This window comes from Diabrotica virgifera, chromosome 4 (assembly GCF_917563875.1).
Source record: "Diabrotica virgifera virgifera chromosome 4, PGI_DIABVI_V3a".
Classification (NCBI taxonomy): Eukaryota; Metazoa; Arthropoda; class Insecta; order Coleoptera; family Chrysomelidae; genus Diabrotica; species Diabrotica virgifera.
In genome coordinates this window covers 66057175-66077070 of record NC_065446.1, presented here as the reverse complement: position 1 = coordinate 66077070, position 19896 = coordinate 66057175, and the positions used below count along the sequence as shown (strand labels likewise).

Genomic DNA, 19896 nt, shown 5'->3' with positions numbered 1-19896 from the left:
ATCCAATACGTCTTTTTCACATCTACATTTCTTGTACAAAAACTATTTTTAACTGACAAAATTAAAAATTATACACTTGCAAGTTTATAAAATACGACTAATATAAGCAAACTGGATACTTTTTATAGTTACATATCAACATCTAAATTCAATCAAGTGCATAGTGTAGAATGAAAGAGGAATCAACCGTGTGAAAAACTATACATTTCAATCAATCTTAAACAAGTAGTTTAACTCATAAATATAAAAATATTTTTGTCCCAAAAAGTACCATTTTTTACAGCTCCCGGAGCGAACTATAGCCGATGACAAACGATGTCGTCGGTTGTACACCCACCTACACTTTACGTAGACAGGACTTCTTTCACCGGCCATGAATCAGTTCGGGAGCTGTACACAATTTGATCAGAACACCCTCAGCAACAACCACAAAGGTTCTTTCCAGTACCAAAAATCCCTAACGCCTTTCGGTAGTGATCAATGAATGAGTGATACCAAGATGTAAGTACTATCGTACTATTAATCCATAGCCGATCCGATCCTCTCGCGTATTTCAATCGAAAATCGCAGATCCGTTTTGGATTTTAAACTGCCACGTTTAAGTTATTTTTCTGTCATCAATCCTCTAGACATCTCACACTCAATTGAGAGTGCCTGCATGCCGAGTCACTGGGCCGACAACTCTGTAATTTAAGTATGAACATATTTATGAAAGAAATATGACATGCAAACCAAAGAATGATGGAAGACATGAAAAATATGGACATAAGTAAGCTTCAATAAAAAATAGTGGTCACTTTGTAGGTTAACATAAAGAAAACAAATCTGCAAACAGAGATTGACTTATGTCGAACAAATTAGTTTTTAGCATATTTTATGGATTTTCATTAATTATAAGTTTGGAAAGGTCCGTAATCTCCATAAAATATTATGTCCCAATTTTAGTAGTCCAAACAGATTCATCAAAATAAGGCAAATTCGCATATTGGCCAACAAAAAATATTTAGTAACTCACAGTGAAAGTGTCATTCTAAGTGATTTAAATAAAAAATCGATTCGTTTTTTTCTAGTTTAGTTGAAGGTGGTATCAATATTACCAGGACATTCCCTGTGACCGAACATACTGAATATAAAATCGCATGAAGAAAAATGGACGAAGTAAAATAATTGGTCTATAGATGTTTATATAATGTTACGCCCAAATATTAGTTGTAATTTTCGCATCTCGATAAATTTTGTGTTTTGTACATACCGTTGTCTCTTTTTAGTACATGAATTGAATGTGTATTAACTTCATATCGTACCCTAACTAATTGTCCATGAAACATAATAGAAGTGGTTGTATCTGTTTTCAAGTCATTTGTTATATTAACTTGGTGCCTTATGTGTACACATTTTCATCTTAAAAGTAAAGTTCATTCGATATCAGCCATAGGTTTACCCAAGGTACATATTGAGTCGCAATGGGGCTTTTGGATATTTTAGAAATATCTGCATGTTTACGCTAGTGTCAGTCAAACATTCTACCATTTGAGCTTTCAGTCGCAAGTACATACATTCGATCTGAAAACCAACATTTACTTTAATGTTAAAAGAAACGAAGTTTTTTGTCTACTTTATTTTGTATATACAAAAAAAGGAATTTCGGTTAAGAGCCAATGACCAGAATTGGAAGTTTTACATTATCACATATTCAGCCGTGTGATGAATTACGGAAGTTATTTTTAACGTTTGCGTTAAAGTTAACATAACTATCTCCATACCTATAAAACGTAAATTCGGTGTGATGGATCATCCACCGTTATGAGAAGTTATTTCTTAGACGTTAATAGACGGAAGAAAATATTAAGTTGTCTAAAAAGAGAACCTTATGTAGAATCAGTACATTTTGAGCGAGAAAGAGAATCACGAGAAGTTGGTATACCTACATACCGGCTACCGATGACCAAACAGCTGTTCGATGTTCGGTGGTGAATCGTAAGAGTAGATAGAAGGAACAAAGAAAAAGAACAGTACTTAAAACCCTTGGATGTTTATAAATAAAAATTTCAACTTGTATCTCGATTTGATTTTTGTATAATTTTTAAAATTGCATTACCCTTCTATTTTTAAATTATTAGCTTTCTTTTTCATTTTTATTATTGTTTTAATTTTATTAGGTACCTATCTACGTGTTTTTAATTGTTATCTTAGGTCTATGTTTTTGATAATTTTGTGCTGCTTTATATTCGATATTGAATTTATTTTTTTAAATTAATAAAATGTCGCACAAGGCCTAGGACAATCTGAAGCAGCGTTCTACATTAAATATTCACTTGATTTCTATTTAAAAACAAATCAAAACATAAACCTAACTTTACAATCCTTAACATAACTACAGAGTGATCTCATAACTTGAGGTTTAACATCGCGTTATAAAGTGACAGTTGATATATCAGATAAGTCAAGAAATAACGCAAGTAGTCAAGAAATAACGCAAGTTAAAACATCACACCAATTCGAGGATTATAACTTAACTACAGGATAACTTTACGTTAAAGATAACATCGGTCATCGATCACAAGGCTGATTGTTATCCATCACAAGGCTGATTGTTATCGATACAATTGAAATTCATGTCTGTCCAAAGGTTACTTTATCCCCTTTATTTAAATACACAATTTGCTTAAGATGCCATAAACAGGGTATTTTTTAGTTTTTCTTGTAATGCCTTTCCAAAATCTACCGACATATTTGTTGTCTCTCCATCATAACAACTGATACTTCCATCTTTTACGTATCCCATGCTTAAACAACAATGTATGAGGGATAGGCATCAGAAAGATGTTTTGCCTATGACAAAAACATCACCTAAATGGAAATGATAGATTTCCCTTTGGCAAATCACCATTTAACAGCTTTTAAATAGTGATAAAATATAATATGTCCATGTTGTTGTTCATATTGTGCACCAGGGGACCATTTAAGTATTTTTGGAACACAAATGAAAGTCTCAAAATAATAAAAACAATTTTTAATTAAAATTCTTCGTAAAATGTATAAAAAATTAAAAACCCTTTCAAGGGTAAATCACACAACGTTTTCGAATTTTTATAAAAATATCAGTGCTAAAAGTACAGTTTAGTTGCAAGCTGAGCCACCAAAGAAATACCACGGTGAAAACCCTTTAAATGGTATATAATTATATCTTAATCACATATTTGTTTAAAATTCCATAAGATGGATGATATTTATACAGAAATATGCCCTTCGGCAAAGTATGACAATCCCCATCACGTAAAGGTAACCTAACTGTCGTTATGTAAACATACATAAACTCGCTTTGCAACCCACGTGATGGGGATTGTCATACTTTGCCGAAGGGCATATTTCTTTATAAATACCATCCATCTTACGGAATTTTAAACAAATATTTGATTGATAAAAATATATACCATTTAAAGGGTTTTCACCCTGTTATTTATTTTGTGGCTCAGCTTGCAACTAAACTGTACTTTTAGCACTGATAATGATTTTATAAAAAATCAAAAACTTTCTGTGATTTACCCTTAACCCTAAGTTAGGCGCGCGGTTATTGCTGACAAGCTTCGTCGCGCGGTCTGATTGCAGACCAATAGTTTTTTGTCGTATAATACCGGGTTTTGACAAAATTAACAAATTAGTGGTTAATAACATGTTTATTTATGTCCGTACTTTGATACTGATATGCTTTGTTCCTAGGCTTTTCTCATTTTGACAGTGGTAAAATTAAAAACGAGGTCATGATTTTTTGGGTCTTTATTCGCAAGTACATAAATGAAAATGGTCGCAAAAATAAGCTCAATTTAGTAAAAAACACAAATATTTTTATTTTTGAACTTATAGAATGGCCAATAGGGATGAATAATAAAGAATAGAACTAAAAAGTAAAAAAAGAACAAAACTATTAAATGGTCAAAGTGGCACAATTTTAGTCCGTCAAACATTCAGTGGAAATATCCCCAAAATGATCCTTGAATGCAAATTTGTGACATCTTTGACATGCCCTTCTTGTTGACATATTGCAAATTCGTGCACAAATACAACATCGTCCCACATAATTTGTTGGAATATTATGGGAGGGCCTACGACTTCTTGAACTCTAAGCAGTACGCGAGCTCGTCGTCTAAGTTCTCTTAGCAGGGAAAGTATAGTTGATCCATATTCAATTTGCGGTTTGATTAGTTCCCATGCTAAGTTTTCAATCAAGTCGCTTCTTGAAGTATTTTCAGTTATGTAATTAGCTTTATATACACAGTAGGCTACATATTAGCTTTATATATACAGTGGAACCTCGATAACTCGGATTAATCGGGATCGCGGCCGATCCGGGTTATCGAAAATCCGAGATAGCCGGAGAATATGGTAAAAATTAATAAAATACGGTATACTTACAGATAAGCTCCGTTAGAATTGAAATAACATGAAATATATTTATAAATATGCACAGTACCTACACATCAAAATTACTGAAAAAAAAAACACCAAACACAAACGTAAGCAAACGGAAGCGAACAATACAAGACACACAATACAGTCACAACGATGTAATGTTATTTAAGAACAGTGAAAACTAAAGACCATTGTTTATAAAAGAATTTTTTAAATAGTCTTTCCTAAACAATGCTAAGACAGTTTGAAATAAAAAGGAATAGGTACTACAGACAGGTGCCTGTTGTTTCTGCGGCGTGTGTTATGAGTCATTTTTACTATCGACTATCGTATAGTTCAAATTACACACATACACATCTCTCAAATATTATATTACATACATTTTTATTGTTGAAAGGTTTGTCTGATAATTAACTATTTTGATGGGAAATAAGCCACAATTAAATTGAAAAATAATTTTATTAACGTTTCGACGCCCAAATCGGGTCGTTGTCAAAATACAAAATATTGAAAATCTAAATGTTTATCTGATGAAAATCGGTCCGGGTTAGCCGAACTTCCGGGTTATCGGGGGCCGACTTATCGGGGTTCCACTGTACAACTAAAAACTGGAACGCGCTTAGTCACGTGGTCTACGGTTGTAGACCAGTGCTCTTTGAATAATGGTAAAAAAATAATGCAAACAGATCGGCGGCGTTTAGCAAACTGAAGAAGTTGAAAGTATTAGTGACAGCTACTAAGCGGGATGGGGGCGTATGTGCAGTTTTCTGCAATTGGCGACCACTTGAGAGTGGTCTACGATTGTAGACCGCGCGACTAATGGAGGGTAAGGCGTTTTTAATAAAATTTTATACCTTTTACGAAGAATTTTCATTAAAAAAATTTTTGTGATTGATGGATGGTATACAGCCAGCTACAGGAAAAATTCTTTCTTTTCCTTGTGGAGTTTCAAAATAATAACTGAAAAAAATTACTTTTAAGGTTTATTTATATTCAGTAAATAAATAAAAAGTTTACAATTAATTTCAATTTTTATCAAACATTGTTGTAAAGTACGCCTTCATTTACGGTAGATTCCTTTTCTAAAAGCCTTGAAAGTTACATTAGCCAGCCGTCTCAGTAAAATAATGAACACTGTTTAGAAGGTAAACAATATACATCACGGCACATCCAGTTTTACTATTAGAAAAATGTTTTAAGATTTATAATTCTTCCAAAATTGCTTTAACAAATAAAAAAATATTCTAATTTAAAAAATTTACAAATATCTACATTGTTCTTTTTCTAATTCGCAGGTTCTAAAGAATTTAAACGATTTTTATATTAAGGTATTGTTAGAAATCGTTTTTTAATTTAGTACCCAACATTTCAATATGAAACTGCAGTCTGGTTTAAAAAAAACTTATGTATATATTATAAATCTTTAACATTTTCCATTAGTCGAATATTCCTTTGAGATCTTAGAAGAGTTTGTACTTAAAGACACACTGATTACTTACAAATTATCTACAGATTTTATGTGAGTACAAACTCTCATATTGCTTTCTCTTAGAATGAAAATTGTTGAAAGAGCATGGAAAGTATGGAAAAAATATATATTTATTATTATAGTACACCTAGTTGAACCACAAAAATCCTACGTATTAATTTATCTAATATTAAATATAGTATCAGTTGGGAGCGAGTGAGGCAATGGCAGCCAGATAACTTGGGTAGAGACGAAAAAATAGTACTTATTTTATATAAACATTTTTCCTTCCTCCAAAGTTTGGACGCTAGTATCACCACAACATGTCATTTGGGAATCGAAAAGTTACATAAAAGCCCCATGATGGTATTGTGGCGGAATCCAAAACCTCAAAAAGCAAATGTACAGTAGAATTTTGTTTGTGAAAATGACAGGCTGGCCGATCCCCTCCGATGTGTTTGTTGATTTTTTATGTATTATTAAATAAATTGTTTTTGTTTTTCTTCTAATATGTGAAATGAGGGTCGGGGGGGCCTGGCCATCACATAGCGTATTTGCGAGTCCACTCGCGCGCCAACTCGTTGTATTTTTCCCGATCGGTTTTGTATATCCTAGCAATTTCTGGTACTAAAGGGTCATCTGGGTTTGGATCACACAGTAGTGAGCAGATTGATAACAAAACTGAAAAATAAAAGTCAACATTAGAATTTCTAGTAAACTTTTTATTACACATTTTGTATTTTAATTATTCCCCAACATTCCAAATTATAAAGAGCTAACATTAATATACTGTGATTTAACGCAAACGTTGGCAATACTACACAGAATGACGACCTAACAAATGTACTGACGAAGTTCAGTATAAGCCAGAGAATCAAAAGAGGAAACTGCTTAATTGAGTTTGATATCACTAATAACTACTATTCTATGAGGAACAAGAAATTGGACTTCTTTAGTCCTAGGTTTTCACCCAACGTGATCGGAAGTAGAACTGGAAGTCTATATTTGAACTATTCGTGTAACTTTGCGTAGATTGATTTCACTAATTTTGAGTCATTTTTGCCATAATTCCGGTCATAACTTTTTAACCGAGAATCAAGTCAAAACCAAAACTAAATATTCGAGCTCGACTTTTCAATACGCGATGATTGATATATCACATGAGTTGTCTAGTTTCAAAACCCGACAAATCCACTTTATATGAATAATATTGGGTTATTCATGTCAACAGATTTATAATCTTGCCCTCTACAAGTTTATTCGCGGTGTGCAAGTACTTGGAAGGGAAACGAGAAACGACCGTGCGCGAGTCGCGGAGAAATATTGCAACTATCTTAAATAATTCATATTGTCAATTGAAATTGTCAAATTGACGTATATTTCATACCTTCTGTCATTGAAGCAGAAAAATTATATATTGCTCCACAATATTGATATGATATGCAATTATTATATAAAGGTAAATTTAATTAATTGTATTTTGCTTGCAGTGCTGCATTTTAATAACTAATTTTATTTACTACATACAATTGTTTACATTTGCATAACATAACCTGCATCTTATTTTTTCTTCTTATTATTTTTTTGGACTATGGCCTTGACAATTATCCAGCAACCAGGACTAATATAATTGGCCAATATAATTAAAAGTGCGAATAAAAGTACAGAGCGTAGAAATAGAGGTCGCTTTGCCGAACTTGCACGGTCCCAATACTGAATTTCCGATGCAAAACCCTCCAAAACTAATCTTAATTTGTATTTGAAATATTGGGTTGGTTTCAAAATCCAGCAAATCCAAGCACTGTTAAAATCAAATGCCAGCAAATCCGACGCAACCGATCACAGTCAGGTAAGAAAGTGACGTCATTGTATGGCTGCTACAAAGAGAGGCTTGCTGGACATTCATTTATTCCCCCAGACAGAGAATTTGCAAAGATCGAAAAAGTTATTAAAAAAAAGACACCATCGTTCATAGGCGTAACCAGGGGGTAGTTTTGGGGGCTATTACCCCCCCATTTGGATGTACTTAGAGCTCTATACGCTTAACACCATTACTATTTCATACTCCCAGAGACCATCAAGTAGTTGTAACCCCCCCCTTAGGATCATTATGGTTACACCTCTGCCATCGTTTCTCCAGAAGAGTTCATTGAAATTTTTAAAGACAAAAAAATTTTGGGTCAAGATGTGACAGTGTACGACTGGAAAAGGGTTTGCCAAACTGCACTTAAACCTCCTGCACAGTGGCACTTTCTATTTAATATGAGCAAAATATTTCTATTAAGACATGGAAAAAGCAAAGTTGTAACTATTAGAAGGAAACAGTCTTATAAATGTGATCTAGGAGAATATAAGTCTGTATTTAAAAAAGGAAAATCCGTTAAAAGTATGTTCCAATCTACAGTTACAGGTGGTGTATGTCCTAAGAAAGAAAAGCTTGAGGACGTAAAGAGATTACTGGGGAAAACATTGGGGAGAAAATTGGCAACAACTGGAAACTCTAAAATACATTGATATTTTCAAAAAATGTGATAATGTTGAAGACAACGAGATTCCAGAGATAACCAACAATGACCATTTGTGTGAATCAGTTGAAGAAGTTTCGGATTTAATAGTTAAATTAAATGTATTTTTTTCAAAATAAAACCAATTATATGATAAAACAACAATGTTTGTTTTTGTGTTTGGATATAATTCAAACTCCGACAATTCCATACACGTTAGTTTCAAAACCCGACTAATCCGTAAGTAAAAATCAAAACCCGACAAGTTCATTTTTGTTTTTTAATTCAGCAACATATCTTATCATATCTTTATCAACTAATAAAAAAATATGAATACCCATAAGTTTAACTTCGCTTGTACTATTTCGGCGACTTTAAAACAGTACTTCCGGTTGTAACTCCAAAACCGGAAGTCCCAGGTCAAATTTCTCATCTTTAACACGTTAAGTACCATGGCGGTCCCTAGGAACCGATATATTCGCAGTAAGTGCCTCATACGCCATGGAGGTCCCTAGGAACTGCTTTGTATTGACGAAACTGCTACTTGGTCTGGGGACATTTTTTCAATATATTGTCTAGCGCTTAACGTGTTAATACCATCCTTGGCCAGAAGCTTTCATTCGACCACTCATTTGTCATTCTGTTTTAATAACGGGGAAGTATATATTTGTTCTCGTCTTGCTAAGGCGCGTTAAATAATATATTGCTTGTACTATTTCGGCGACTTTAAAACAGTTCTTCCGGTTACAACTCTAAAACCGGAAGTCCGAGGTCAAATTTCTCATCTTTAACACCATATTTGGGTTATTAAGCTTTTATTCGACCTCTCATAGATGCAGAGTGGTTCAAGCATTGGTTGTTTGAGCCACTCTGCATCTGAAAATACTTAAATAAGGGATAACTTTATTGTAATAAAAGCGTTTAGGTACAATTGCGGATTGTGGGTAAGGCCACTGTTACTCTGAGTGCCTCATATGTCATTCTATCTGTTTTAATAACGGAGAAGTTATAATCGCAGACAGAAGGACAGACATGCATGAAACCGGAAGTATATATTTTTCTCGCCTTGTTAAGGCGTGTCACATAATATAGTAACCGCCACCCTACTACATACATAGGAACGTTGAGCTATTACAGTACTGGACCCTTCACTTGTTGCAATGTTTATTTTTATGTCTAGTGACGCTTAGAACGTCAGAAAATGTATAGAAATATATCGTTTGTACTATTTCGGCGACTTTAAAACAGTACTTCCGGTTACAACTCTAAAACTGGAAGTCCGTGGTCAAATTTCTCACCTTCCATCCATGGGTTATAACCTTTCATTCGACATTTCATTTGTCATTCTACCTGGTATAATGACGGAGGAGTTGTGTTTACGGACGGACGGATGTGGATAATTCAACGTTTACACATTTTTCAAAATTGGGTGAAAACAATACTAGATTTAAACACCATATACGCCGATTTTTTCCTATACTTGGAAAAGTCCTGGAGATAGGCTTAGAAATCAAATTGATTACATCCTCACTAATTTCGCTGGAGATCATCAATCACAAACAGTCAGATCATATCCAGGGGCGATATGTGGATTAGATCATACTCTCCTCGTACCTAAAGTAAAGCTCAAACTTAAAGCTCTCAACAAACTGAGAGAGACAAAGAGGATAGAACTAAGAAAACAGGATTACCTTCTCCAAGAAGTACAAAAAATCTATGGGTACATCACAAGAAATATGGGAGATATTTAACAATGTGTAGCAATTAATCGCCCATAGCTAAATAATCGTGTGAAAAAGAACAATGGATAACAGATGAAAACCTTAATATAATTGAGAACAGAAGAAATCTTTGTCAAAGTGGTGAACATATTTAAAGGAAAAAAGCTCAAGAAAGAAATAAAACGAAGATGCAATGCTGATAAACAAAATACTATCAAAATATATGTAAAGAAAGGCACTATCAAAACGATCAGCCGACAGATCTATTTAGAAAAATACGCTACATAACAAGAGGCTTTAAAGCCAGAACTTGGGCCGTTGAAGACCAAAGAGCAGCCCTGAGAACTAACAGAGAAGATATAGCAGAGACATGAAGATTAAATTGCCGGGATCTATATAAAGATGTTTCAACTCCAGACACGGGCGTCCATATAAAAATTTTCAGGGGGGAGGCAGACGTGAAGATGTTGCACATTATATTTTGTATAATTTGGATAATCATATAAAATCTAAAGCACCCGAAAAGCCAGAGGGGTCCACGGCCCCCCTGCCCATGAGTATGGGCGCCCATGACTCCAGGAACTTGTTCACCAAATCCCTGAAGAAATAGAAGAACAACCTAATATACTTGAGAATAAAATAAAGGCACATATTCATTACGTTGGTGATCCGTGTAACTGCTCCACATAGTGGATACGTTGGTGCTCCCAGAGCGGCGTTCATCCTCGGCGATCCAATCGGTGGCGGTTTATATGTAGAAGAGCGCAGACCGTAGCCATTGGAGCAGTTACACGGAGCACCAACTTAATGGATAAGTGCTTTAAGACTGACGATCAGCAAACTCAAGTATAACAAAGCACCAAGTCCAGTTTAAAAATGAGATATAAAATACTTCTTTCTTCTTGCAGTACCTTCTCCTATCGGAGGTTGGCTACCATCACAGCAATCTTAACTTTGTTGGCTGCAGCTCTGAACGACTGTATTGAACTGCACCCATACCCACTCCCTTAAATTTCGCAACCAGGAAATCCTCCTACGTCCCACATTTCTCTTTCCCGAGATTTTTCCTTGGATTATGAGTCTTAGCAGAGAGTACTTTTCTCCTCTCATTATGTGGCCTAGATACTCCAGTTTTTTCGTTTGTATGGTTTTTATGACTTCGCATTCCTTCCCCATCTTCAGCAAAACATCTTGATTTGTTACTCTTTCTGTCCATGCTATTTTCCACATTCTCCTGTAACACCACATCTCGAATGCCTCAATGTTTTTGATGTTTATCTTTTTCAGTGTCCAAGCTTCCATGCCGTACAGCAGAACAGAGAAAACATAGCACCTTAACATTCTCGTTCTTAAGTTTATATTTATGTCCCGGCTGCATAGGAACTTTTTCATTTTGACAAACGATTGTCTCGCTATCTCAATTCGCCTCTTGATTTCTCTTGTCTGGTCATTAGTATCAGTGAAGCAAACCCCTAAATATTTGTAGGACGTAACTCTTGCAACTGGCTGATTATTTATGGTTAAATTCACATTGGTGTATAGCTTCTTTGTTACAATCATGAATTTAGTCTTTTTGATGTTCAGTTTTAGACCATACTTATTGGTATGAGTGTTTATGTTTTCCATCAAATACTGTAAATTTGCTAGGTTATCTGTTACTATTAGCGTGTCATCAGCGCATCGTATATTGTTAATTAACTCTCCATTAATGTTCATACCAATGTTTTGCTCTAGGAGCGCTTCCTGACATATTGTTTCGCTATATATATTGAATAGTAGTGGAGAAAGCACACCTCGACGAATCTCAATTTCCTCGGTTAACTCATTATCAATCTTGATTTTTGCTGTTTGTCCCCAGTACAACCTAGATATGATGTTAATGTCGCGACTGTCGATGTTTTTGCTTCTTAGGATTTCATACAGATTTTGGTGTCTCGACTTTATCGAAGGCCTTCTCAAAATCTATGAAACCTACGTAGAGGTCTTGGTTTACACCCAAACATCTTTGCATTAACACACTCAGACCAAACAAAGCTTCCCGTGTTCCCAGTCCACTTCTGAATCCAAACTGTGTGGAGCGTATGTCCTCTTCTAATTTATTAAATATTCTTTTGTGAATTATTTTAAAAAAATACTTTTAGTGTGTGGCTCATCAATGTTTTAGTTCTGTGGTCTGAACACTCTCTGGCGTTATTCGTCTTCGGGATTGTGACAAAAGTAGAGGAGAGCCATTTCTTTGGTATGATGCCTGTTCTATAAATTGCGTTAAAGAGGTTCACCATATTTCAAGTGTGTCGTCGTCTATAAGTTTCAACAATTCTACAGGAATTTCATCTGGTCCTGCAGCTTTACCCCCTTTTGTTTGTATTTTATAAAATACTAAACATGTATATAAAATAATAAATTATATAAATTACTAAACATTCACAATAGTGAAAGCAATAAAAGCACAAAGAACAACATGGTATGGCCATATCAAGAGGAAAGAAAAGACAAACCCAACAAGAGAAATTAAAGAATGGATACGTTTAGGACATTTTATATAATTTTAAAATATTTTTATATATATATTTTTAAAATACTTTAATAATTATTTTAATATAAATTTTAAAATTTACGACCTGCGATGAAATGAAGTAAACAGGTAGAGAAATAAAAAAAATTGTGAGAAAGTGAAATCACACAAAAATTATGAAAGAACGATAAAAACAAAATAAAGTCTAAGAATGGACTAATCCACACAAATCTCCAAATCAAACAAAAATGGTACTACAATTTGTTTTCGTCCATATACAAGGATTAAATTGAGATCTGTTAATGCCGCTTATCATTTAGTAAAGTCAAACTTATAATCTTTCTCGCGAATTTCCCGCGCTATAATTAAACTTTATTTTGATATCCTTATCTCTTATAGGAAAAATAATATTTATGCTTCAAAGGAAAAATTGAAAATTTGTACTTTTGTAAATAAGCCACATTTACAATGTAATAAAGGCATTAATGCCTGGTTGCACCAACAAATCTTAAGCTCCAGCTTAGCCCAGCACAGTAAGGCTCGCCTATCTTAGTATGTCTTAAGTGATAAGTTTAAGATACAATTTACGTGGCAATCCATTGGGGCAAGCTGAAAATTGATCTCAAAAAGACTCGATGGTGCAACGCGTATTTTTCGTAAGCGGAGCTTAAGGCACATTAGTCCAAGGTAATAAGGATTTTCTCGGGACACTCAAAGATCCAGGTAGCTGACTACTTTTTTAGTTATTGTAGACCTATAGGAAGAAAACCTACCTGTTTCCTGCCTAGAGTTCGCGTCCGTTTTTTAATTATTAACAATTTAGTGCAAAAATGGCGATTTTTTCGATTTTTTGCACTCCATTCAAAAACTAAATAGTTGATATAAAATTATAAAATTTAGTTTTTTAGAACATTGAAAAACCTTCAAAATGCCGATTTTTGAAAGTTAAAAAGTTGCTACGCAAACTGCAAAATAAGTGAAAATCGTTATTTGTTAATAACTTTTACTAAAACTACCTTAAAACCTTAGTGTTTCACCCAAAGTTGGATATTGGGGTACTTAACAAACCCTCAAAATTTAAGACTGATCCATTAATTAGTTTAAGAGTTATTCTATTTGTTTATCCCAGAGACCTTTATTTTGCAATAAGATAAGACAGAAAATAATGAAGATAGAGCAATTCTGAGTATGCCAAATGAAAGTAGAAGAGTGATACTATCAAAATGTATTAAAAAAAGATGAAAAATATATATAGTCAAAAATCCTAATACCAAATTTTTAAAATTTTGTAGTTTATAAACATTTAGAATAACTTTAAAAATGTTGTCCGTAGAAACAATCTTTTTATATATTCGAAAAGATAGTATTCTAACACGAATTTTTAAATAAAAAAATTTAGCCTGGGCTCATTTGGGACAAAGTTAGCCATATGTTTTTTTTTAATTCACAGCTAATTTGTTTATAATAATTAAGGAATCTCATTAATACCATTTTTAAAAAAGGGGATTTGTATTTTTGAAGTTATACTTCTTTACGCGCGATATGAGGGGGAATTTTTATTTGTTAAAACCTACGATCCCGGCGCATGCGCATTATAACTGTGTTCTGATTGGATGTTCAAATGACATGTCAAAAATTATCCAATATGGCAGCTGTAGCACAGCTGTGGTGTGGACGGTTGACGGTTTGGTTATGTAATGTATGGTTGTTGCGTGTTAAAATTTGTGGGAAGAGAAACAACAAAGGTTAGTTAATAGTTATACTGCCCTTTTGAAGTTACTTCTTTAGGCGCGATTTCATTGAGGGTGAAATTTTACTAATCTGCGCACACAGGCAGCATGGAGTTCGTTACTAAATGTTTTAATTTATGTATTTATCAGTCCAGAAAAGGTGTGGAAAGAATATATTAGTGTTTTTAAATATATTTTTCTACAAACGTGTTAAAAATGCAATTTATAGCACTCCATAGGAGCGTTAAAAATGCTACTTTAAAGCACCGGTGCTTTAAAAATTTTAAGGCACTGCAGTTAAAAGTGAATTGTCAAATTGTGAAACGTCAAAATATTTATATTTCATTTATTAACATTAATAGATATTAATAATACCTATTTACGAATGTTTCTTCTAAAATTTAGGAATATATTAATTTTATAATACAAGTATGTAGTAATTTTCTTTACAATTTTTACTTACCAATTTGTTTTGTTTATACCTAATATCGCCGTTGTCTAGCAAGTGTCTGCGTAGATTAGCGGTATGTGTATTTAGTTACGGACCCGTTAGTACTTGGTTCGATTCCCACATAAGGAAATTTTTTTTGTTTATTATTAATGGTTATTGACATCTTAGACTATTATTACATGGACTTATGAATGATTAAAAATAATTAAAATAATTAATAGGGATGTTGCCCAACTATTTACCGGGTTGCAAATTTATAATAATTGCCTATTTCAAAATGCACTTTTGAAATGAATTTTTCTTATGCACAAATGCAATTTCAGATTTCTTATTCATTACACTAGTTCACAAAATTTCCTGACATTCTCACGAATCCAACGCGCCAAACTGCATTAAAATCCGTCTTACTGCGCCAAAAATCGAGAATAAGGCTTTTTTTGTGCTTCAATGCCTCGACTAATTCGGTCAGAGATCGAGAGGTCATGAGTTCGAATCCAGTGCAATCCTATACTTTTTTTTATTTTTTTGAAAGCGGTAAGCACAAAATTAGTTTGGTGTTTTAAAAAAAATTAAAACAAACTGTTTAAAGCATATTTATTTTTAAGAAATCATATAATAGAAGTATAACTTTTTACGTGCGTACAAAGTACACACACACTCTTTTTTTCTTAAAAAATTTGCACAAACATTATACCTTCACAGCACCCTCTACGATTTTTCAAAAATGTGCAAACGATTACTAGGGGGAACCTACAAATCCAGCGAGTTAAAATATCGAAAAGCAATTTCAAACGAATATAATTTGCTGTATCTCCGGATCAACTCAATGGATTTTGATCTTTCTTTTTTTAATTGGTATGTAATTTTACATACCAATTGTAATACCGTACATTACAAATATGCAATTTGTTTATAAATTTATTAATTAATAAACAGTCTAATTTGTTTAAACAATTCTTGAAAAAATATTTTTTACAAAAATCTATTTTTTTAATCACAGTATCATTAATAATCACAGAAAAAGTTAAAGTACACTTTAATAAATAAATGATTTTTATATTATTTATTGAAAATAATTTATTTATTAAAGTATACCTTAACTTTTTCTATGATTAATAGGAATAGTATTATTAAAATCATAGATTTTTGGGAAAAAATTATTTTTTCAAAAATTGTTTAAACAAATTAGACTGTTTATTAATTAATAAATGTCTAGACAAATTACATATTTGTAATGTACAGAAAAATTACATACAAATTAAAAAAGAACAATCAAACTATATTCAGTAGATCCCGAGATATAGAAAATGATAGCAGTTTTAAGTTGCTTTTATTTGTCGGCTCCCAGCTCCCCCTTCACTTACCACGACTAGTCACCAGTTAAACTACATTTTTAAAAATTCGTGTAAAATACCAGCTTTTCTAATATGTAAAATGACTTTTTCTACAGACAATATTTTTAAAGTTATTCTAAATGTTTTTAAACTACAAAATTTCACAAATTTGGCATTAGGATTTTTGACTATATTAGATAATCTTTTTATCGTTTTTTAGTACATTTTGATAGTATCAGTTTTCTACTTTCATTTGGCATACTCAGAATTGCCCTATCTTCATTATTTTCTGTCTTATGTTATTGCAAAATAAAGGTGTCTGGGATAAACAATTAGAATAACTCTTAAACTAATTAATAGACCGGTCTCAAATTTTGAGGGTTTGTAAAGTACCCTTTGGGTGAAACACTAAAGGTAGTTCTAAAAGTTCTAAGGTAGTTTTAGTAAAAGTTATTAACAAATAACGATTTTCACTTATTTTGCAGTTTGCGTAGCAACAAATTAACTTTTTAACTTTCAAAAATCGGCATTTTGAAGGTTTTTTAATGTTCTAAAAAATTAAATTTTGTAATTTTATGTCAACTATTTAGCTTTTAAATCGGGATTTTTGCACTAAATTGTTAATAATTAAAAAACGGACGTGAACTCTAGGCAGGAAACAGGTAGGTTTTCATCATATAGGTATACAATAACTGAAAAAGTAGTCAGCTACCTGGATCTTTGAGTGTCCCGAACATGGTCTATTTCTAGCTTATTACCCTGGTCTACATCTTAAGTATAAGATCTGTTAGTGCAACCAGGCATAAGATATTTATTATTTAAAGAAAATTTTAAACCAGGGCATTTAGTGCAAAATGAATCAATTTTTAAATACAGCACCTAGAGACTTAAAACTTTTTGTATTGTGTTCTGGATGACGCCAGGAAAAAGTCTACTATACAAAAATGGGTGGAAATGCAAAATTGCACTTTAGTGCATAAAATGCATCCAAAATGCATAAACATGTCAAAATCAGTATATTAAGGGCCAGATTTTCTTATTCAGGGAGTTTTTGGGATCACTGAACACGAATACGCAATCAGAACCGACCCTCGAAGCACCTGGTGCTCAGGGTTACTGCTGAGGTACGCCATCTTCTGGAATTTTGGGGGTTTTCGACATTTAACTGATACAAACAGATTACTCGGGGGGTTTTCCTGGTTTCTGAACACGAATATGACATCAGGGTGCCTCGGAGCACCTAGTATCCAGGGTGACTGATATGCACGTCATCTTCGCGAATTTTAAGACTTTCCGACACTAGATTGAAGCAAATAGATTACTCGGGGGTTTTTGAGGTTGCTGAACAAGAATATGCCCTCAGAACCGACCACCGAAAATCAAAAACCCTCAAAATTACAGAAAATGACGTGCACATCAGTCACCTTGGGCACTAGGTGTTCCAAGGGTCGGATCTGATGTCATATTCGTATTCAGTAGCCCCAAAATCCCCTCTAATAACCTGTATTATATCAATTTAGTACCGAAAACCCTCAAAACTTCAGAAAATGACGGCGGTCAGCAGTGACCCTGGGCACCAGGTGTTCCGGGGGTAGGTTCTGATGGCGTATTCGTGTTCAGCCATCCCAAAAACCCCCGAGTAATCTGTTTGCATCAATTGAGTGCCGAAAACCCTCGAAACTCCAGATGACGTGCCTTAGCAGTAACCCTCGGCACCAGGTGCTTCGGGGGGTTGGTTCTGATTGCGTATTCGTGTTCAATGACACCAAAAACCCCCTGAATAAGAAAATCTGGCCCTTAGTATACTGATTTTGACATGTTTATGCACTTTTAGTGCAATTATGCTTTTCTACCGATTTTTCTACGGTAGACTTTTTCCTGACGTCATCCTGAACACAAAAAGTTGCAAGTCCCTAGGTGCTGTAAAAAATCGATTTATTCCGGTGTTTTTGGTGCTAAATGTCCTGGTCTATTTGATTTCTATTTTTCGTCGAAGCGGAACAGGCGAAGTCTTCACAGAATAAAAAATGTTAATAACTAAAAAAATATTTTATCGCAATTTATTTAATCTACAAAATAATCGAAGGTAACATTTTTACTCACCTTTAGAAATAGTTAGAGCTGGAGACCATTGAGAACGTAATATATCAAGGCAAATACTACCATTACTATTAATGTTAGGATGATAGATTCTTGTTGTGAATGCCACTTTTGGAGGTTTGAAAGGGTAATCTGTTGGAAAATGTATTGTTAGGAAAAATACGCCGCCTTGGTATGGACTATCTGGCTGTAAAAATAAAGAAAATTCAGTTAAAACTCGGAAACGTACAACGCAATATTCGAAAAATGGATGAAAACTTTCTAATATTCTTTTTGTGTATTAATGGTTTTTAAACCGAACATAACTTAAATGATATTAATATACAGGGTGTTTCATTAAGAATTTCCAATCTGAGTTCTAGATTATAAACCTAAAAATATTAAGATTTAACCCAAATCACTTTAAAATGTGGCTCCTTACTGAGTTACAGGGTGTTTTATTTAAACATTTAAAAACTATATTTGCTCAGTATTTTAAACTACTCGACGTATCCTTTTGATACTTGGCAGAAAGTATAGGTATACGCCCTATGAAATTATGTTAAATAAACGTTTCTGGCTATTTCCAGAGGCTTACGACTGGAGACAGTGAATGGTTGACCATTCCCAAATTCTGCGCCACTGGCGGAATTGCTATTTTAGCGCAATTTTTCGATTCTCCAATACTCTCTGTGTAAATAACATACTCTTCACTCGTAACGATAAAATCGTTAGTAGTCGAGATATTTAAACATGTAACGGCACATATTTTGATTAATTATTTGTGCCGCTTAACTTTAAACTTCAAATATCTCGAAAACTAATGATTTTACCGTTAAGACTGAAGAGTATATTATTCATTCTTGACGATAAAATCATTAGTTTTCTAAATATTATATGAAATTAAAAATGAAGCCGCACAATACATTAATCCAAATATCAGTGCCGTTACATAACTTCAAATATCTCGAAAACTTATCACTTTATCGTTACGAGTTATGGTAGGGGAGCAAAGTATGCTAAATGTGAAGTCACTCGAGCGCTTTGGGGACCTATTGGGTTGTGAAGAGTAGGTCCTTAAACCAAAAAAAGTTAAGTAAAGTTTTCCATTTTAGTGGGCGCTTGCCATTTTTTAATTTAATTTTCCATTTCCAACAATCGTTTTTTCCGATAATAACGCCATCTATCCATAATTCGAAAAAAAGGTTTCGAATAAGTTACTTATTTTTACGTAAGGAATCCAAATCTGCAATAAAAAAATGAGGGCTCCTATTTAAGATTTTAAAGTAACCCCCCACCCCACATCTATGGGGGGTCGTGTTTGGTGCCATTCGATAGATTTTTCAAAAATATTGAAAAGTGTATTTTACAGTTTTTCGATCTGATGTTCATTTCGCGAAATATCGCGGGATTCGTATTTAAAATATTAAATTTACTCCCAACCCCTCTCCGTGGAAAGTCGTGTATGATACCTAATTTTTAAAAAATATTGAGCACATATTTTTTAGTTTTTCGATCTGTCATTCATTTCTCGAAATATTCGCTTTTTTCTTGTGAATTTTTGGGACTCACCCATTTCCTTACGCCCGGCTCAAATCGTCAGATTTTTGAAATATACACTCTTTTGCATGTACTTAACTTACCTTATCTTAATCTGATAATTTCGAGTTTTTTTAAGAATAAT

The 19896-nt window shown here is 33.5% G+C and overlaps 1 protein-coding gene across 1 annotated transcript in view; it reads right to left on the bottom strand.

Moving 5' to 3' along the window:
- Positions 1–5380: 5380 nt before the first annotated feature.
- The window catches only part of LOC114334385 (ubiquitin-conjugating enzyme E2-17 kDa), a 34779-nt gene continuing 20263 nt past the window's right edge, over positions 5381–19896 (bottom strand). The window contains exons 4-5 of the mRNA XM_028284422.2: positions 18237–18420; positions 5381–6559 (exon numbers count right to left, since the gene is read on the bottom strand). Of these exons, the coding sequence (XP_028140223.1) occupies positions 6420–6559; positions 18237–18420 (324 nt within the window). The 3' untranslated portion in view covers positions 5381–6419. The remainder of the gene's footprint in view (positions 6560–18236; positions 18421–19896) is intronic.